The sequence below is a fragment of the Haliaeetus leucocephalus genome, unplaced genomic scaffold (genome assembly GCF_000737465.1).
Source record: "Haliaeetus leucocephalus isolate CR32 unplaced genomic scaffold, Haliaeetus_leucocephalus-4.0 Scaffold871, whole genome shotgun sequence".
NCBI classification, from domain to species: Eukaryota; Metazoa; Chordata; class Aves; order Accipitriformes; family Accipitridae; genus Haliaeetus; species Haliaeetus leucocephalus.
The window spans coordinates 3,640,345-3,662,796 of NW_010973307.1; the positions used below are offsets into that span (position 1 = coordinate 3,640,345).

The window sequence follows — 22,452 nt, forward strand, 5'->3', positions numbered from 1 at the left end:
GAGTATAATATGACTCTTTCCCAGTCATACTCTTTCAGCTTCTGATAAACACCAATTAATGATTTACTGAACCAAAAATTTCTAGCTTATCATAATAGTCACCAGCGGGCTTAAGCTAACTACAATTTTTCCTCTAATATGTTCAGCTATGTGAAATTTTTCACCTGCACTCACAGCAGCAAGACAACGATAAATCCTCACAAAGGCAAAAACTGATCTACAGCACAAATGTTATGAAAACATGGAAAACTTACCAGTCTGATGTTAGGCAATGAAACAAACAGAATAATTCAAATATCCCTGAAGAACTGTGTAAACAGAGCAAATAATTAATGAAATTTATTACTTATGGCTTGATTGGAGCCTGGAGCCAGACCCTGCAAATAAAGCTCCCCTCTATTAGTAGAATAGGAAAGATAACTTTTTATGAATAGCAAAACAGAAAAAAACCCCACAACAACAAATTAAGAGAATTTCTTTAAACAAGTCAACATGTATAGATCAGAACTAGGAAAAACCTCAACCTGAGCAGGTTTGTATAGAATCAGAATAATTTAGGTCAGAAGAGACTTCTGGAGGTCTCTAATCCAACCTTGTCCAGTTGAGTTTTGAACATCCCCAAGGATGGGGTTTCCACTGCCCTTCTGGGCCACTGTTCTTCCACTTTGAGCATGAAAATATTTATCTTCATATTTATCTGGGATTTTCTTTCATACAACTTCAGCCCACTGCCCCTCACCTTTTTGCTATGCACCTCTGAGAAAAGCCTGGCTCCATCTTCTCCAAGCCCACCCATTAAGATAGCTGAAGAACAAAAACTGAACAAACCCAGCTCTCACAAACTCTCACCACATGACATATGCTTCAACCCTCTCATCTCAGCAGCGCTACGATGGACTCACTCCTGCCCAACACCACACACAGTACTCCAGATGTGATCCCACAAGTGATGAACAGAGGGGACTAATCGCTTTCCTTAACCTTGAGAAGAAGGCTCTTTTTAATGAGATTCCTTAATTGCTGCAAGGGTGCCCTGCTGACTCATGACCAACTTGTTCACATCCAACATATGACTAATGGGATTACACTGTAACAATAAGTATGTTTATAGAGTATTTAGAAGATATCTCTATAATGGTACAGCATCAATGGGCAACATGTCTACTCATGTCTAAGTCAATTTATTTTTATCATCTCAAAATGCTTTTGCAAACGTCTGGGATCTCATACTTCAGGAAAAAAGGTGGTGGACTTAAAAAAAAATTAAAGAAACCCCAAACCCCAAAACAAACCACCAACAAAAAACCCGACACAACCCAAAAAAGAAGTGGAGGTAGAAATTGTTGTTTTAAGAAGACGGTAAGAGGTGACAACTCAAGTATAAGGACTTTATGAGCGACAAAATAACAGCCAGAACTTAACCTACAAAGTTAAAAGCAATCTGTGCCCATCACAGAAGAGAAGCATCTTAAATAATTTCTCCTCTATTCACAGAACAAAAAGGTAGACCTAGTCTGCCACCAGATTCACTTCAAGGGAACCCACATGAGAACAAACTGCAGTAATTCCAGATTGGCTACCACAAATTGCAACTGAATTGCAATGCTACAAAAATGAGGCATAATTTTCAAGAAAATCCAGAGACAGAAAGACAAAGAAGATTCCCATATTGTGGAAAAAAACCTAAAACAAATGCTAAATTCCAGGACACACTCTCCACCAATTCTTTCACTTACTCCAGATCATGTACACTTCTCCGGATATCATCATGGTAAAAGCTGGTCCTACTCCTTCCTCGTACCTCTGGATGGTCAAAGAAAAGCCAAAATAGACGGGGGCAACCCAAAAACTGACACCATGAAACCAAGTTGTCTGATTCCCCAGTTAAGTAATTTGCTATTTTCTCTGGTGAGAAGATGGTATTTACCAGGAAGCTACAGACAAGGAGGATCTGCCAATCTCCAGTCGTTCACAAGGGGTTTAACTGTTTAACCTTCAGATAGGATATTGATGCATGATGAGACCAGCAGCTACCTGACAGTGACAAACAGAACTGAGACCAGATTATTCCACATTACATGGTATAGACATACAATTTTAGTGGCGTTACTTTAATCCTGCATCACATGAACCTATAATCAGGATATAGAAGTTCTAGTACTATTTTTATTCTTCCCTATTGCTTTAAAAAGGCGATGCTTGAAACAATGACTTTTTTTTTTAAGATGGTATAGTAAGCAATATTTCTTTTAAAATTGCAGCTGTCCAACAGTTTGAGTCTGTTCTTTTTAAAATGAAACAGCCAGAACAAATGGTGGTGGCAAGCCCAACGTAAAGAGGTCATCGATTATTAAAATCTCCTTACTATAAATCGTGGATGTTGCTTGTCAGCTTGGTGTGTGACTGTGGAATGAATAAATAGGTAAAATTCCACTAAGGCTATAGTTCGCTCGATCATTCTGCTGTGCAAAAATAGAAATAAAAGCTCTCCCCGTCCTCTCACTCCTTAGTACCAAAACATTCATACGCACATTAAGAAAAAAAACTGCAATGGTGCAATGGTCGCTGATCCAATTCCTTTCTTTCCTGAGTCCGCCCTGATGCTACTTATGAATTTGCCTACTCAAGAAATGCAATAAAACAGAAAAAAGACGGCTTCATTCTGCTTCAGTGATCTATATCTAAGGAAAGCACATAAATTTTCCAATGAAATCCATAAGTGAAAGACGAGGCCAAGCCCTACCTATATATCTTCAAAGTTACAGAGACAAAGAGGTGCCAACTCTGTGCCCTCTGAAAGCACAAAATCTCCTCCACACTTACCTAAGCAATTTTCACAAGATTAACAGATGTAAAGATGATCTAGTTAGCCTACGCCTTGAAGTGGTTTAGGCTGGCTGAAAACCTGCTGAGGGGCCACATTTTAGGAGTTCACAATGCTATCTGATAGTTAAGCGTGAGGAAGGGATGAGAACAAGCCAAGTAACAGCAGCTTCCCTTCATTCCCTCCACCTTTAGAAGTGGAGGGGAGAAAACGGAAACCCATCCTTCAGACTAAGCTGTTTTCCCCTTTTTAAGCTATTCCCACATAAACGGGGAAGATAAAAATGGAATGTTGAGGAAACACTATGCAAATTTTTATATATCTAGATACAAAAATTTACATAGGTTTTTAATTTTTATTTTTAATATAACACAGTCCTGCCCGTCTCTAACACTTCCCATGCTGTTTCCATTGAAACGTTTCCTCTTACCGGCAGCAACATATCATTTTATCAGGATGCCAGGAGATCATTTCCACACAATGCCAGCAGATGTAATTTTCTTAGATGCACACACAGTTCATCATTTAGATACTAGATGACAAGGTGATCACAGGGTGACTCTGTAATGCAAGTTTGCTGTTTGGTATTTTGAATTCTCAAATGATAAAAAAAAGACTTATCAAATATAAATATCTTTAAGAAAAAAGTAACAAAAGTGCTACATATGATCAAGGAAAACAATTCCATTAGTTTCTGCTACTTAAAGTAGGTTTGCTTTACAAATATTACCACATCCATTATCAGTATGGCTTCCAATTATTAATTAAATTGCTCGTAGCAGTATAGCTTTCTCACATCTTAACAAGGACAGAGTAAAGAGAACACAAAACATTCACACCCCATTTCTCAGGTAAGAGATCCTCCTGCCTTTAAACAAACAAAAAGAGTTCGAATTTAGGAGAATGTTTATGCTATGATGGTTACCTAGCAAAGGTCAGATGCAAAAGTTCTCCAATAACCTTTCAGGCTAGTCAGGACATAGGCATTAGTTACACAGGTGTGTAAAAATCCACTCACCCATTTTTATGACCTTAATACTTTCCTGGAAAACACTGCTTTTGAAAGTGGCAAAGTGGAGAGAGGAGTAGGGTGGGGACAGAAAAGGCAAGAGAATAAAAGGTGAAATTGTTAATGACAGATCAATAAAGTCTAGACCTCTTCTGAGCAGGCACTGCTAGCCATGCCAAATAATGAATAGTGGTTTTGAGAAGTGGACTGTTGTCCATTAGACATTCAGCTCATGATCCCAGGCTGGGCTTCAATCATGGTCCCAGAGGCAGAAGGCAGTACTTATCCACTAAGCCACGCAGCTTGTGAGAGTAGAGGATGTCTGTGTTGAATATGTGAACATCAACCGAAATATGTGAATGTGTTTCCAATGGACATTCTCAGCACAGCACCCAAAAGTATATCAAGTCACTGTATGACCAGTGAGGCACGGCTTATTGCAGCTGGAAATCATTTATTCCCATGCTGAAGTGGGGTTTCTAGTGTTCTTTTTACTCTCTGTTGATACTCCCGATCTGGTGTCCATCGACCCTGTGCCACTACCTCAGCTTGCATCCTTTCAGTCTCAGAGAAGGAAAAGCGTACAGACTATTTTTTTAACACAATCTCTAAGGGTATCCAAGATCTTAAGTGTAGCCTAAGACTTGTAATTGAGGGCTGTCTAAAATACCTGGAAGCACTTTGAATGCTAAGACAGAGCAGCAAGATTTTTCTAGCCACTGGGGCTGGGAGAGGGAGGTTGGTTGGTTGGTTGATTATTTATTGGGAATTAATACTGAGAGAGTATATGCAAAGGCTGAGGGCACCATGCCATCTTCACAGAACAAGACCCTAACAGCTAACTGACGTACAAGAAACTGCAAAGTTATACTGTAAGAACACATATTAAGGACCGAGGAAAGTCTGCTAAGGTGCTACGTCTAAAACTAAGTTACTTCTTGCTTCGACCCTCCCCTTTCTTTGTATCAGTCGTCGTCTAGAGCCTCTGTCTTGATCTCGTTGGCTCCTTGCCGGGCCAATGCCAAGATGGTGTGGTTTACCGCTGCCATTTCCACGGCTAATGAAATGGGGTCTTGATGGTCACTATGGCTAGTGCTGTCATCCTGTGCATGTGGAAAGGAGAAGAGAGAAGCACTGTTACTCCGTAAGTAGAAAAACAGCAGATAAAACTAGTGTGTAAAGTAATGGACTAGGGACAGTGAATTGCACATTTGTTACAGGGTAGAACGTGAAAGGAATTTACAAAATTGATTTAGGACTGATTTCCCTCACTGTGCAGACAAAGGTAAGCAAGGCAAGGAGTGGGGTACCCAATTTTCAAGACAGAAATTGGAGGGGGGATATTCTGAGAAAATATTAAATTATAAAGATGAAAGTGATACACAAGGTATGTCAGGAAACCAAACTAAGACAGGAATCATTATGCATTGCACAAATTCATGCTACGTTTACATTTTGAATATACAGTTCTGGTCATCCCATTCAAAGAGGGCACAACAGAACTAGAAAAGGTAGAGAGAACAGTAGCCCAGGGGAAGAGAGGCATGGGGTAGCTTCCTTACGAGGAGAGGCTAAATAGACTGAGGTTCTTCAGTTTGAAAAAGAAATGGCTGATGGTTGATATGGTAAATGTTTATTACAGATAATTAGTAAAATAGAGAACAATTGTTCATCGTTTCTTGTGATCTAGTAAGCAAGGGCACTCACTGGAATGATAATATATTCCAAAGCAGCAATAGGAAGCACTGCTTCACTTATCGCAGTTCAGTTGTAGGATTCACTGATTTTTAGATCAGATTAAAGTTAAAATGGCTCTAAAAGGCAACGTTAGACAACTTCAGGGAAAATTAGTCTACTAGAAATGTATTAAAACAGAAAGTGGATACACTGCCTGGCTCAGGAAGCCTCTCAAAACTACTGACATCCAGAAGCTGGAAGCTACTATAATAAAATCATTCTATATATTCTTTAAAATATTTTCTTTAAATTCTACTACTGACCTCCCTCAGAAACAGGATACATACCTAGACTAACCCTTGGTCTGAGCCAGTATCCTGTGAAGACATTGAATTCACACAGTAATAGGGAAAAAGATGCTGAAAACCTCCCAGACTGTTAAGAAAACAGTGCAATGATTTCGGGGGCTCCTTCTACAGGTGCATAATGGCCATACAATAGCAGACCTAAAAGTCTGACAATTCTAGCATGAATTTTGTAGTGAATTGTGCATGTTTCTCAGTCTACATCAGAAAGAGGGCCTGGTTTTCAATAATAAGAAGGGGAACCAGCAATACCCAAACTCTAATTCCAGCTGCCAAATAAATTCTTCTGGAACTTCAGGCAAAATCATGGTGTTTTCCCCTCTTTAAAATGGGGTACTAATAGTTACCACACCATGATCTCACAACTTTTTAAAATTATTATTATTGACAGAAAGGAAATGATAAACATTTATCAGTCTTCCAACAGCCTTTAAGCAATGAACTTGTGAAATTTAAAATGTGTTATGCATTTTTAAATTAAGACAACAGGTGGCAAATGCTGAGGGGGACAGAAAAGCCAGGATTTGGTAAAATCCTGAGGTTATTTAAAGGAATGCATTCCTTTACAACAAATGTCAGCCAAATATTGTGATGTGTGCACACTCTAAGGGCCTCTCAGTAATCTTTACCACTGTAAGAAATACAAAGTCCTGACTTCTGGAGTTCTAGGCACTTCATTAGTATTTGGATGAACTTTGCGTTTTAAAGTTTACTAGAGTTCAAGTGTTGCTGTGGAAAACAGAATTTATGGTTTTAACAGCTAAGGGACGTTAAATGGTCATCAGGAGAGCTTGCCATTTAATCAGCTTCGCTGCTAATGCCTAACCTAACTTCATAGAGGAGCCCAGCTAGATTACTGAGAAATATAATTTTTAAGGACTCTAAACAAAGATCTTTAAATTTTAATAACCAATTTATTTCTCTTCTCAAAGTATTTTGGATAACACACAGATGAAAAACATAGTTTGGGAGTCTACATAATACTTCATCTCAGTGTTCAGGTCCTGTATCTGACAGACAAGGAATTATCAGTGCTCGGCAGCAGTTTCAAAACATTTTATAACAGTCACAGAGCAGCCTCTCATCATCTAGAGCTAGCGAAGTTGGTTCCACCAAATCTGCTGGTGATGACCTATAAAAAGGGCCTTAATACCCATCAGAAGCAGAGCGTCTGGGAATGCCTCTGCCAGATATCTGTCGTACTGGGCCACAGCCAAGTATGCTAGGGACTCATTCCAGGACACTCAGTTGCTATTACACTCCACCAGCAGCCTTTATAGAGGGAGACCTACCTACTTCTCCCAAACGAGTCAATTAAAAGCGATCTGCCCACCCCAGATGTTGGGTATAGCACAGAACGCAGCTCACATCAGAACCAAGTGAACTGTTTAAGTCCACTGGTGCCAAGCACACACAGCCCTGGGGGGTTTGGCCAACACTGACACCTGAAGGAAAATTGGGAAGGGGATGCAATACCTGTCAGGAAGGTGTGTGAAGGAAGGGTCACCAACTTTAGGGTAGGTGAGGGCTCAGAGTGCGGGAAGGGGTATTCTTTTGCTAGAGAATTTAAAAAAGAAGTTGCTGTCAAGGGTTAAAAACAACCAAGAAAAATAGAGAATAGGCAAAAGTTAAAATGCAAAAAGAAAAAAAAAAAAGACAGATAATATGTAAACAATCCCAATAGTGGCACATTGTTGCAGAACAATACGGAACAGGTATAGGGCCAAATAAATGTCAAACTTTATTTAATCAAATCCTTCCCCCCCACCCTTCACCCTTTGTCTGTCAGTGTCTTAGGGACGGATCCTGAGACACTCCTGAAAGGTACTCCCACAGACAAACAGAGGGAGCTCAGCACCTTATAGGAGGGTGCTCAGTATCTTGCTGGGCAAGGTTGACAAAAGGGATTCTAAAGTGTACTGGGCAGGGGCTTACTGCTGTACTTGTCTGGGTGCCAGATAAGCAACTCACAGTAGCTGGAGCACCGGCTATAACGGAGACATTTCTTGCAGAAAGAAAGAATAGGTGCAAGAGGAACACACATGCCTAGTTTTGCAGGGAAGCATGTTGGTGCCTGATATATAGGAGCAGCTGTTAAAGACCTGTACATCCTTTCTGAAGGGTGGATAACTAGAATGGTGCCAGGGGTAAGGAGAGCGCAAGTTATGCATGGTGCACTAGGTGAGTTAACACTCTCCTAACATTTTTCATACATTGCGTGTGGCGTGAATGGTGTAACTTGCTTGTTTGGAGCAGATCCTCCTGTCTTCTTCTACCTTCTCTGCTTCTCTGCCTCCCTCTGAACATCTTCCCTCCTCCTCCCCATTGCGTACTTGCCAAGTGTCCTGTTGTATGACAATAAATCCATGTGGGTGAATACTGGTTGCTCAACACATTCAAATAGGGGAGCTGTGCTCTTCCACCTTCCCCATTACAATTACATAAAAGCAAAACAAAAACAAGAGACATCTGTTTTGTGAGAGGTAGAGGGCCTCTTCATGTGTCGCGTGAACTCTCCCTTTTTGGGCCACGCGGCTCATTCACCATGCTTACCTGCTCTGAGTAGTCATTGCCATCAACGTCGTCACTGTTGGAATGACCTCCCGGACTCTGTACATCTATTCCATGGCTCTCCAGGATTGCTGCTTCTTCGAAAAAAGCAAATGGATCCCTAATTTATCTGATGCATTAGAGTAATTAAAAGTAACTACTTTTTTTTTTTTTTCAAGAAGTTAGAATAACTGGAGGAACAGAGTTAGTTCTTAGCCTCTTCCTCTTCACTCTCCAGTATTTGGGAAGGTAGCACATGTACAGATACTGGTTTGCCTGAAATCCTTCCCTGCCAACTAACAGACTTGTTTGCGAGTAAGAATCCTTGTTTTCCAGCCAGTCCTATTAGAAATTAGCTTAATTTCTAATGCACTGGAGTGGCAAAGGCATTCCCTGTAGATCTTCCCACATAGTTTGGACTGGCAGGACTTGAGGGGGGCGGGGAGTGTCTGAAAATAGATGGAGAAATTTTTTAAAGCACTTAAGGGATTTAAAAACACACATACCTTCATCTTCCAGTAGGATCCATGCATCTAAACCTCCCTTTGGTCTTTTTAATCTTCTTCCAACCCTCTTCCCCATGCAGTACAGATACAGCTATAGCTCCACCCACCTTGGACTGACTTTGCTTTGTTCCCCCCACCCCTTCAACAGACAGATTTCATTTTTAGAAAAATAAATTTAGGTTAAATTTCAGTAACACATTAAATGATGTAGAAAGAAATTTTCTCATTCATAAATATGGCAAAAAGAAGCAGATGGCAAAAGGGCATAACATTTGACATTTGCAAAAATACTGGTAATAAGCAGGTATGGATCTCTGTCTATGTACCGCAAACGTAATTCTGCATAGTATCTAACTAAGGGCATAAAATTTTGCCTGCATTGCAGAAGTTTGTTGAATCCTGGCCACTAATGTTAGTTCATTCACATTAGAATGTCTTATGTTTATTCACATTAGAAGGTCTACTTCTAGCAAGTTCAGAGTCACTTCTAATTCCCTTACGATCAGCAACTCGCGCGAAGAACCTGCAGGGCTAACTCTGAAGTGACTTTTGTTTTATCCTGATCATCAAGAAAAATTATTACTTTGTTCCAGCCACTTGTCACTGTGCAAGCCCTTGGAAAGCAGTAAGGAGCACAGATGTAACCAGAATAAGCAGTTGGCTTGCAGAACCTTTGGTCCTAGTGCCTGTATCTGAGATGTAAAACAAGTCGCCTGGACTCTTAGATCCCTGTGGGGTCTCAGGGATGGCAATAAGAAAGACACCCCCAGGTTTTGGCTGAAAGAACAAGCACATTTCAGTGGAACACAGACATAAGGAAACTTGCAACCAGATAAAAGCTCTTCACAACAGCCACCTTTCATTTAAACAGCATGCTAAGGTTGTGAACTAGCCTTCGTCTCAATTTCCCTTATTTCCAATGCAGATATTTTTAAGTTTTACTTTAGATTTATTTTGGATACCCAAAGGAGCCTGAACATAGGGAAGCATGATTCTCCTTCCACCAACAAAATTCTCACTTTGGCTTTTAAAACTGATCTTCCAGTAAAACTTCTTAACTGCATCATTTTCCTGCACTGATGATGGAATTCCATAAATTAAATTCCTACCTATATTTTAGAAAAAATCTGGAACAGCAAGAGACTAATTTTAAAAATTGCTCCACATTTCTATTAAGAACGTCAGAACCTCTAGTATTTTCATTAATACAGTCTTACGTCATTTCCATCTCTCCTGAGAAAGCGTATGTACTAAACCTTGAAAGCAGGCTCTCTGATACATTACCGATATTGGCTCTTCTCTTGATTTCCTTTCTTCTGTTGGCAAACCAATTGTACACTTTAAGGGAGGTAACTCGCTCCAAATCTGATAACTTTTTTCCTATGAAAGTAACAGGGAGAAAAAAAACCCAACAAACCAGCACTGTTACTCACTGGGTTCCAGAGGTAGGCAAAAGACCCTTACACATGTGATAAACCCCTGAAACACAGATAGCACTGAAAAGTTATTATAACTGAGAATAAAGTGAATTTTATGTGAATCAAAGTACTGTGCCCAGATGGTATGGTAATAAATGCCAAATATCTTTCTAGAAACAAAGTAGCCTTTCTTCTTTTTTTAAAAATTTGAAATACAGGAATTTCTTTGCAGTTTCAGTCAACAAAATCCAGAGCTGTGGGAGAATAGAGGGCTGCTTTTCTAGTTCAAGCACAAAACTGAGATTCAAAAAACTAAAATTCATTTCACCACCCTGCCACAAATCACATACCCCTGGGCTAGTTCTCTTACTATGTGCCGCGAGGATATAGTTCCATGACGTGTTTTCTTCAGCAGCAAAATGAATTAAGAAATTCTGTGTTTCCCCCCAATGTGCTTTCCTTCCTCTCCACCATCACCCACTATCATACTCCCATGGTACTAATCACACCCTCCCCATTGTGCCAGGACACTCACACTCGTGATCTTTTGGGAGAAGTGCAGGATGTTGGAAACCGGATCACTAGAGTTTTACACTTAAACCAGCACATAAAATCCCAACACCACCAGCCAGCTACAGGAGACAATCCCTTCTCCTGATCACCAGTATAAAAAAAGGAAAGACTGGAGGGATTCAGCATTGCAGGGACAGCATGGAAACCTCTTCAGGTGGCCCTGACCCTATTCAATGTAGCTGCATTCTCAGTCCTCTGCAGGTTTCATGGGGATCAGACTCCCCTGCTTCAGACTGTTTCTCAAAGTTTATTTATTCAGCATACAAAACATTCATGTAATTGCAGCAATCTGCAAACTTAAATAAGTAAGGAGAGATAAGACAAGTAAAAGAAAGAAAAATCTGGAAATAGATAGCTATGCTGTTTCCTAATGCTTTGCATCAGTACTACTCACAGTATTTTACCGATCCTGAGACAAAGAATTTAAGCAGTTTGTTCAAGGTTGCTAAATCAACCAGCAGCACAGTCAGGAATAAAAATCATAACCTCTTTGGTGCTCTACCCACCAGATCATTCTATTCCACAATGAAAAGACAAGAGGCAACACATAAAAGTTGCGACAAGGGAAATTTTGACTAGGCATTAGGAAAAGTATTTTGCCATGAGAGCGCTCAATATTGTGGAACAGGGACCCAGAGATGGGAAAACCTCCAGTTTTGGAGATACTCAAAACTGAATGAGGTAAAGCCCTGAGCAACCTAATCTAAGCTGGTTCTGCTGGACCAGATATCTCCAGAAGTCACTTCCAGCCTAAATTGCTCTATGATTCTGTGCTATCATGTGACGGTTCCACTGTTCAGGAGTCATGCCTTAGCTTTCTTTTGCATTCATTTTTAGTTATATAAAATCTAAATATACCCAAAATATGAGTTCTGAAATCTATGTAAATGTTTGGTTAGCAAAACTAAGCAAAGGCAGGTGTGTCCACTAATCTGGGCTCACTAATACTACACTGAATATTCACGCTCTTTTCCCAAGTATGACTTCTCTGGGAGCAGGGAAAATACAACTTGTTGACCCAAATGCAAAGTCCTCCATTAATAAACAGCTTTTAATATGAGATCCCTGTCTAGAAGTTGTAAGGAAAACAGAGAAACAGAAAAGCTATGCTCCTTCCTCCTCTGAGGACCTGCTGTATGATCTCCAGCAAGCCTCAGTCTGTGAACCTAAGAGTTCCCATCTGTAAAAAGGAACCAGTAAAACCCACTTTTGTGGAGCGTAATAAAATTCTGAGATCACTACTGAGTGCTTGTATAAGTACTTTGAAATAACTGAACATAAAGAATGAAAACCTTTCAGACATGTTTATTTTCTTAGCAATGCCATTTACAAAGCTGTATAAATGAAATGTTCAAATGCACAACTTGTACTTCATATCTCAAATGGTGGGAATTTAAGTTGCAGGCATCAGCATTTAGGTTTGAAAATTGCATTGACTGTCATGTTCATCCAAGTATGGCAGCTTTGAACAACACAAGTTATAGAATGCTCAAGAAGAAATCTACTACTAGTTGAGAGAGCTACATTTGTTAGTAATAGCCATAAAATGAGATTTGCTGAATTTAGCAGGAGATGTTGAAATCTAATTGCGATTGCCTTTGGAAGGGACACCATGATCAGCTCCTCACCTGGCTTTTGTATAACTGCATTACAGGCGTTGGCAATTTCTTCTCTCTTTGCCTCGTCTGGATATTGATTCTCATTGAAGTAACTGCAAGGGAAGGAGGGACAAAAAAAAAAAAAGTTTTTTTCAGAAATCAGAGCATGAAGGCTCCAAAGCAGCTTCACTAAAGGGTGTCAACTGCCAGTTTATGCATCACTCCTGGTAGTCTCTGCATCGCTTTTACAGAAGTAACACGGACACAGTAAATTTTATGTAAACCTGCATATGCATAAGGTAGTATCAGCATGCACTCATATCCACATAGAGTGGATAAACTTCCCAGATAAATGAATATTATCTCAGCATTTGGAATACTGTTCTAGGAGATACAAAGTAAGCAATGATACAAATATCAGGTTAAGACTGTCAAGTGAAGCATCACGTCAGAAGACATCACAGGCCATGCGTCTGCCTTTATTATCATTTACCTGTTTTTTTTCCTGACATACCCCCAGTTTAGGCAGCGTCCTACAAATGAAGGAGCTGTTCAATATTTATTTTGATCCCTGGGTTAATACACACACACACACACATATATTTATATATATAATGCACAAACACACACAAATATTGCGTACTTTAGACAGATATGGTATGAAGATTGTACAGACAAAACTACACAGTAATATAGTAAGATTTCTAGAGTCAGACTGGTTTTTTTTAAAAAAAAATCACAATTTAAAGATTTTAAATCTTCCCCAGAATAACATATTGAGTATAGCATATTTTAACAGCATTTTTTCTGAATAATTGTGATTTTATTGTACTTTATATGCAGTAAACATCCTATAAAAGTTAAACTGTTCTTTCTTTTATTTCATTTAAGTGCTTTACAAATTTTAATGAACTGATTTACATTCTACAGAGCTTATCAGATTTGCATTAAAAACAACAAAAAGTCCTGTTTACTTCAGTGGACTCTGATAAGCATGCCATAAGCAGGGACTACTACATTTTTTTCTGTAGATTGTCCATAATATATAATCCTAAGAATTCTTTGATCAACTTTGATCAGCAGCAGGTTCAGCTGTTGGACAGCTGCTCTGTATTTGAAAATAAGACATTTCCTTTAATTGTAGATCACCTGGTAGTAGGAGATTTAAGCATATTTAGGCAATTATTATTTTCCACAGTCATATTTCTCCTTCGGTGGATTGGCCCCAGCACAGTTACTTTCTATGGAAACCTGGATTCTGTTCCATACAGCAACTGTTTCTGTCCAACCTTCTTTTGAGTAAGTAATACTAATGCAGATCTCACTACTTCACTTCCAGTTTATTTCAATTCACTGTAAATACAAGTTTTGAACATTCAGCTTGAATTTTAGGTACTATTTCTTCACGCCATTGTCCACAGTTTTATTTACAGTTGCAGCTATGCCCACAAACGAGTCCTATTTCAAAGATGCTACTCATTGACTAAGAGAAATCTCACATTAACACAGGTAGTTGCACTGTTAATGTACTGCCACTTGATTTGCTAGCTTAGAGAGCAAATGAAACCACAGAAATAGCTCCATGTTCGCTAAATGAAGGGCAGACTACGTCTGTACTACTGATTTGGGCTTTGGAGGCAATCACATTTACACATAAACATTCGCTACTTCTTCCCTGGGCCTCTGAGTTGCTATTACAAAGTAAATCTGAAGAGACTGACCATAACTGCAATTCCCACTATGCTTGATCCTACTCTGAAAAAAAAGCTGAGACTTTGCCATTAGATCTGAAGAGGAGGACACCTGGTTACACTTATTTTCTGGGAAGCTTTGAGTATGTAGCACTGTCAACTCTGGCACTGCCACCAGCAGGAACGCTCCCTGAATTATCAGCAAGAGATTTGCTTTTTTTTTCCTCCCCCTCCCAGCAATACGCCCAGTCTCTGGGCATGGTATTTTTTAAAGTATATTCTTTCCTTTTCCAGATTTATCATACTTTCTATTATTACAGTCTTTGAAATTATATTTGTGCCTATCTTAACTTGCAAATTTCTGTTCAAAGGGGTTGTGTTCCATACAAAGGTTTTTCTGGAGCATGGAGAGCTTGCAAAACAGACCAGAAAATGCTTTTTCTAGCAGACAGTGATGGAAGCAGAAGTTCAGGATCCCAGTCCAACTGCCTCATGACAGTGTCTCAGCCCTCCCACCTACAAAATAGAGCACCCCACTCTCTGCCCAGAACCATTTCCTCTTTTAAGTGCCACGAGATAAAGGAACATCAAGACATCACAGCTGAAAACTGCTGTACTATTATTGACATGAATATATTGTATGACCTGGAGTCCTAATCAGGAATCCAGGTCATCACTATGTGTACAAAAATAAACTCAGCAAATTTTGGGAGTCATAATCGCTATTTTATGGACTCCCCTTGCTGAACATTATTTTGTTTATAGATACTTGCAAAAGTCAAGATCAAACACCATGAAAGAAACCCCATAAAACTAGAAAACCTGATGGATCTGCATGGTGGTGTACTAAAACCAGAAGATGAAACCCTGATATCATGTGGTATTATGGACCTAGATCATCTGTGGTCACAAAACTGCTAGACAATGCCTAACTTTATGGAAGAAATGACAAAAGATGTAAAATTAAGAAACAGTGTATACTTGAACTCTCCATTCTTATGTTGATGGAAGAAACTGAGACATTGATTAATGAAGGCAACACAACACAAGAGCCACTAGTGATCCTTCTCTTGGCACGTAACTAAACGGTATCCCTTTAGCAAGCCACTGACCGCCATATGCTTTTGCTGTCTCCAACAAAAAAGCTCGCATTTTCTAATAATAACAAAACCTAGGCTCAAGTTTATAATTCTCTGGGATAACAGGAAATCTCCCTGTGATGGAGCTAACTTTCAGAACTGGACAATGAATGAGACCCGTCTTCTGGCAAACGAGGTAGTTTTCTTTGTGATTTAGAAAAATCTTGCTGCTCAAACAGTCATTCTTAACATATTTTACAACTGAATAAGCTATAAACATTTTTATTTGATTGGATCAAAACATATTTTTTATCATTCTGAAACATTTTCTTTAAATTCTAACACAAATTTCTTATCTTTTAATGTAAATTTCTAAAAGTTTCTACAAGAAAAGTGATTCCCACTTGAAAATCTGAATTTTTTTTCATCCTGGTTTTATGAAAAAACACCAAAAATCTGAGAAATTTTCAGGCAGCTCTCCTGGCAAGAAAGACATTTTCATGGAGATCACAAAGCTAAGCGGGTACCAGAGGGGAGCTGGAAGGGCACTACCAGAGTAGTTAAACTTGGTTTCTGTAGTTGACACAGTAATTTTAGAACGTGCCCCTCCTTCCACCTGCTGGCTTATTCCTTAACCACCTTAATGACCTGCCTCCTCCTTTCCCCATACATTCAAACTGCCTATAAACTTGCCCAACCCTCAACTCATGCTCCCCAATAATTCTTCTCTATCACCATATTGTGCTTTTAACCTTTGACAGAGTGCAAGCTGGTTTTATCAGAGAAGAGATTATCCTTGGAAGTTTTCAGTCTTAAAGGAAAAGAATCTCATAGCTAAAGGTAACCAAAACCATACAATCTCAACCGTAAGAGCTGATTTTTATCCTCAGCCTCCAAATTCTCAGTATCCACTCTCTCGCAACACATATTTTGTTCCCATTGCTTATTTCAAGGCCTTAATGGGACTTGTGGGTGATACACTATGACACAAAGCACAACATTTAAAGCCTCCCAACATTTCTGGAAAGTAGGCGAGAATAACTGAGTCTGCAAGACAGGGAAGCCATGGGAAAAAAATTCAAGACTTCATCATTGACTGTTTTGGTTTGCTCACGTAGAAGTTGTGAAAACACCATGAATTTTTTTACTACAGTTGTTCTTGCAAGCAGGAAATTAATTAATCTGCCTCCAGTTCTGTTTATCATCAGCCAGGTATACCCTTGCTAAGAGCCAGGGAAAGAATGTGGGATGTCTGAATTTCTCTTCACAGCTACGAACCACAGCCTGTTCACAATCTGAAAAGTTCCAGAAAACTACAGATGAAAAATATGAAGCAATATGAACTTAAAAGGAAAAAAAAAAAGAAAAAAAAAAAAGAAAAGGCACAAGTAAATCCTGCAAAGGCACACCGCTTTCTAGACAAAGGGCAGCTGTCAGCTGAATACCTTCAATGAAGAAACCAAATGATCTCTTTTGTAGAAAATGACAGTGGAGGATTAAAATGAAAAGTGGCCAAATAATTTACATGAGATGAGAATCCATATGATGGTAAAGAATGTAGATATCCTTGAAGCGGTTTCATTTCAATAACACTGAAGCCTAGAAAAATTGCAGATTCAGAGAAACCCTCTTTCTTTCAGGGATAATGTGCTTAGGACAATGACGGAGAGAGAATCCATCTCAGCCCCGGGCTCTGTAATGGAAGTAAACGCATTCCCCCCACTCTTTACCAAGGTGCCCCTATCTGAATTCCTGCAATAGCTGCCAATCTTTTTTTGCTCGGCTGTATGGCTTCTGTTATCCAGGCTGAGATATCAGATGCATTAAGCAGTGCTTCAGTAGTGTTCCTGATAATCCACAGTGGAAGTTTTGCTGCTTCGTATCAGCTTTGCAGCTGCCAGGGAAGTGTTTGAAACGACCCAAGCTATGGAGCAGCGGAAGGACGGCCAGGTTTGGTGCTTTTTCATAGGGCTGCATGTCAGATGCAAACAGATAAAACCCCAGAATTGCTCAAAAGACCCTGGGTTGGGGAAAAGCTTAGTTTACAGCATGACATAATGGTTAAAGCTTCAAAGCGTGGAAGTGATTCGAAGTAGAGAGGCTAAAATGTGTTTCAGGGTAACAATTCACTACAGGTCAGCTGTTACAGCAGAATTACACACACTCAAGGTGAGGTAATTCAGGTATGTGTACATCAGGGCAATCTCACTGAAAGGAGGATAATTTACCTTGCAATTAACGGGAGGTAAGAATACGCAGATGGGTATTTATTGAAGAACAGTGGACATGCTGCAAGTTCACTCCCTCGCTTAACTTTGTGTTGGTGTCTCTGGGTTCCCGCTCCCACCAATGCGGAAAGTGCCCAGGAGCAAAATATCCCAGCACTCTTCCTCCACCGAAGACCATCTCTCCCGAGACTCAGGCTGCAGTCCAGCTCAACGCAATTTAAGCACAGACTGAAAGGAATGGTGCTATCCTCTCCTTCATTCCCTTTTTGCAGGAAGGTTTTCTGCCCAACTGCTTCTCTGGTCCAGCTTTCCACACGTGCCAAGAGCAGTGGTTGTGCAGCCAAGGGAGGCGGGTAGGAGATGGCTGAAACACGCAGCTGGGACCAGTTCCTTCAATGGCAGCTCGCACACATCCTCTTCAACTGATGCTAAAAGCAAAGCCTGAGCGATGGGCTCGGCGACTGGCCCAGGGACATATGGAAAAAAAGAACCGCCCATTTTTCCCCAGCTCCCATCTGACCCTTGTTGATGAACAGAAGATCTTGCTGCTACCGCGGACGAAGCTCCCTGCCAAACCCTCTGGTGTCTCAAAATACACAAGAGCGCAAGCTGCTCTTCTGTCTTCGATAAGACTGCCTGTAATTTCAGCTCCCTATCTGGTTTCCCTCCAAACTGCAACTCTGCTTTCCACCGACAAGTTACATAAAACACTCGAATACAGTTACCTACTTTATCTCTCATTAGTGTATTTATCAACATAGTATCACCCAGCAGCAAGAGGTCATTGCTTCAGTCTTTGTGGCTTTTAACAGAACTATTATTCAGGCTGTCAAATCAATGGAAATATTTCTGAAGTTAGTCTGTCATCTGTGCCTGAGATCTTATCTCTGCATGGCATGAGACAGACTGTCAGAGAAGTGACATTCAAAGCATAATCTCATCAGAAAGTGTAATGACTAGTTTATTTCCCAGTAAATTCTGGCCAAGAATATCACTAATGCCATTTTCAGCGAGGTCAACAGATGACACCATCTATTTTATCTACTGATATTTCTACAGATTCTATAATAACAGTATGCGTGTCAACTAAACAGTTCACCCCACAATATATAGTAAAGTCATTTCTATTTTAGACAGCAAAATTAAAGCTCAAAGATATCCTTTCCACAGATAAACTCTGATGGAGCTGAGAATTACACTGAAGACACCATCTTCTCTTTTCCCTAGGACTGCAAAATGTAACCAGCAGTTTAGTTGCTACAGGAAACATCTGGTGAGGCACTTTTGCACTTGAGATCAGCCAAGGATGAGAACAGCAGCTCTCTGGATGCAAGCAGATGAACTTGAATCTAGGCATTCCTGCAGCATCAGCTCAACTAGACCTTCCATCCAGGCAAAAGGCAAATTTAAAAAAAAATCCCGAGCCCAGAAAAAACACCGATGAACACAATTGCTATAGCTCTCTACTGTTTTCCCTACAGCACTATCATTTAGCGAATGGCTTTCATAGGCATATGGATTTAAAGGACTGAAAAAACCACTGTAGGACTCTAGCTTGACCTCTTCTACAGCACTGACCAGAGGTTTCGCAGCACTTCTGGCATTAAGCCCAGATCTTCTGTTTGACCTACAGAGATATCCAGTCCCAAAATAAAAATTTGGCGTTTTATCCAATGCAGAATCTACCATAACTTTCAATACGCTTTGGAACCAAACTGTAAAAAGCCTCATTCTTTAAAAATCTGCATCTCATTCCCAGCCTGAGCTTTCAACCCCAGGGTATTGCCATATTCTGTCCAGGGAGAGAACAGTTTTTTTAAGTCCCTGACTGTAAGAGATGTTTCATTCTTGTACTTCTTTTCATGGGCAGTGCAAATTTGGAGGAGAGATCTCAATAGGACTAGATCACTTAAAGCACCGGACATATATAAATCATAATTATTTCGCACCTCAGTATGTGTTTGTGTACGTAAATTGCATAGTCATTTCAGTACACATTAAAAAAACTGGTACAATAGAGCTGACTCTCTATTCCAGTCTCACAAATCAGTGCCTAAACTCTGAGACAGTCATTTTACTGATGTTTCTTAGCAGGAACCTACTCTGCAATGTAGATTAAAACACCAAAAATACACCTTGCACTGGAGTGCATAAAACTGTATGACCTTCAAAGCTACTAGAACATCATGAAGTTTCTAATTTTTTAAAAATCATTTTCTCAGTATTTTGACAGTGGTCTCAAGCACCAACACAATCCTATCAAGCTATTAATATTATCCTAAAATTTGTTTAAAAACAGAATTAATTGATAATAGCTCTGAAAGCCTCATACTTGCAAAAGATAATATATGCCTCCTAATCTATAGCACCCTACTGTCGAGATAATTAACAATTAAAAAAAGAATAGTTAAGACATCGGAGGTGGCGATTTACTCTTCCTTGTAATTGGATTTGGTGATAAGAGTATTTCTGAAATTACACAACAGCTCTCTTCTCAGCAGAAAGATTTGGAGTTTTTAGCATTTTGAAACACACAGGTACTTCCTGCTTAAGGCACCTTGAAGACACTGACAGCAGACAACGGCTAAAATTTTATGATGACCCTTAAACTTAATGGTATCGCGGACTCCCAAACCCAACATAGTTAACTAAATTGTTCACAAAATAAAAGGGGGGAAAAAAAAAAAAATGGAAATTTTTTGAAGCCAGCAAGTAACTAACGCATTAAGACATGATGAAGTGAGAATTGTTCTGTAATATTTCAACAACCAGTTGGTGTGAGCACACAGCACCTTCAAAGCTCTTCTTAACAAGGCATCTACACATGAATAATAGCATCTCTTGTTCTCCTTTATTATTGCAATATTTAAATTGAGACCTACACACTGCAGGGATATTTATGCGCATTAAGTCCTCTGGACTTAACTGATTGATAAACAAGACCTTTATGAAGATAACTGTGAAACAAACATCTCATCTACATTTTTTAACTTTGTACAGGGGAAGAGTTATTTATTATTATGTATGTGTGTATATATATAGGCATATATATGTGTGTGTGTGTGTATATTGATTATCTAGTTCTCACAAGGCAGGCAAAGCTAAGGCAGGGTCATATCAGTCCATGGATGAAACATCTCCAAGAAATGATGAGACCCTGCAGAAATCAGCCCCAGCACTTCATTAAGAGCCCACCCACTTGTAAGGGCTGTTTTGCTGCTTGGTGACCCACATTTCCAATGAGATGTACCGTAATCAACACTGTGGTTATTAGAGACAGAGAATTCCAAGGCTTTATATGGCAACACAAATAAATAGCAAAATGTATGACTTGGATTTTACATTACTCAACCCAAAACATCATCCTCTGCTCTCTTGAAGAAAATATTAAACTCATCAGAGTCAGAACACAGGTTTTTTTGGCTCATCTAAAGTAAGGTATTTCTAGAAGAATAGCCTAGCCTTGCCTCAAAATTATGCTTTAATGGGAAGTTCAGTACTGGATCATCACAAAAAATGTATGTACAGAATATCAAGTGTAAGCAGCAAGGTCCCTCAAGTTGTTATTAGTTTAGCCTCAGTAAGGTCATGTTTTTCAAAATTTTATAGTCCTTCTGGCTATGAAGCCTAAAGTCTCACTTTGTCCTAAGCCTCCAGGAGAGGAAAAATACCAATCATGAGATTTGTGATAAAGCTTAGTATGAGCTGACAACTTCCAACATAATCACTAGCATTTCCCCTCAAAGATCTGCAAGTTTTTATTTTTCTATTTCCAGTATTGGACCAGAGTCAGCCCAGCTTAGAAGCACACAGACAGCCACCATTGCTGCTGCATTTTCAGAAAGTAAAAACTGATTAGACTAATGAAAGGATCCTATAGGACTCAAAAGACAAGAAAAGGCCAATTCTTGCAGGATATTCAGCACAAGCTTCTGATTTTGGGCTCATTACATATATTTTTCCTAATGCCTAGTACCTCCAAGATCTGGACCAGAACTATTATTGTATTAAGTGCTGTATGGATGCAAAGCAGAAAAAGGTATTTATTTTTTAAATATCAATCTGTTCTCTGCCTTGCAACCTAAATACAATCCTTATATCCATCTGGATAGATATAAACAAAAGAGAACAAGAAATAATGAATTAACATAGGCCAGCATGCTATTTGGTTAAGCTACTATGGTGCCAAGACCAGGTACATGAGGTTCTTTGTAGACATCATAGCAAAGAAGAAGGTTTAAGGAAAGTTTTAAGCAATGAGGTAGTTTTGTGGATCCCTGAAGAGTACTACTTCTCAAATCTGGCAGCAGCAACATCTTTTTATTTATTTGCTACAGATTATTCAATGACCATTCACCATCCATGGGGAAAGGAAATAACTAAGTTTATTATCCAACTTCTTATAATTTTTTTTGCCTATAGGATTGTGAGTAGTTACCTTGGCAATAGTAAGCTCCAAGGACTCAAAAATATTACTTCATTAAGAAACACCCATCATGCTTCGTATTTCAAGAGCACTTTCTATAACCAGTTCATAAACCCCTTAAAAGTATTGTGAAATTGTGTTCTTTAATCTTATTCTTTAATATTGTTAGAAGAATTTACAGGCAGAAGAACAGCAAAGTTAAAAGATACGGACACAAGAAACCAGCTGCAAAGCTGTGAAATCAATCCACAGCTCCTTACTCCTAGATTTGTGCTCCCTATCATGAACCATGTTTTTTGCCATGTGCTTCCTCTTAAATGTCGTTGCCACTCTAGCTCAGAATAGCCAAGTTCCCTGGGGACAGTCTCTTTAGGAGGCATGACTTAAACAGTACTGGTAGCAATGCTCTAAAAGCAACTGAGGAGTTGTTGACTGTATGTCCTATGTCTAGAAAAATAAATTATTCTTATAATTTTTGGACCTCAGTAAAGCATTTGATACAGTTACA

At 39.4% G+C, this 22,452-nt stretch overlaps 1 protein-coding gene across 4 annotated transcripts in view; it reads right to left on the reverse strand.

Moving 5' to 3' along the window:
- Nucleotides 1–3,209: 3,209 nt before the first annotated feature.
- The window catches only part of HMBOX1 (homeobox containing 1), a 62,620-nt gene continuing 43,377 nt past the window's right edge, over nucleotides 3,210–22,452 (reverse strand). The window contains exons 6-10 of one of the 4 annotated variants that reach the window (XM_010583156.1): nucleotides 12,551–12,633; nucleotides 10,216–10,311; nucleotides 8,429–8,520; nucleotides 8,119–8,220; nucleotides 3,210–4,936 (exon numbers count right to left, since the gene is read on the reverse strand). In XM_010583156.1, the coding sequence (XP_010581458.1) occupies nucleotides 4,799–4,936; nucleotides 8,119–8,220; nucleotides 8,429–8,520; nucleotides 10,216–10,311; nucleotides 12,551–12,633 (511 nt within the window). In that variant the 3' untranslated portion in view covers nucleotides 3,210–4,798. Of the gene's footprint in view, nucleotides 4,937–8,088; nucleotides 8,221–8,428; nucleotides 8,524–10,215; nucleotides 10,312–12,550; nucleotides 12,634–22,452 lie in introns of all 4 variants that reach the window. The other 3 variants (XM_010583155.1, XM_010583157.1, XM_010583154.1) reach the window with 3 other exon arrangements.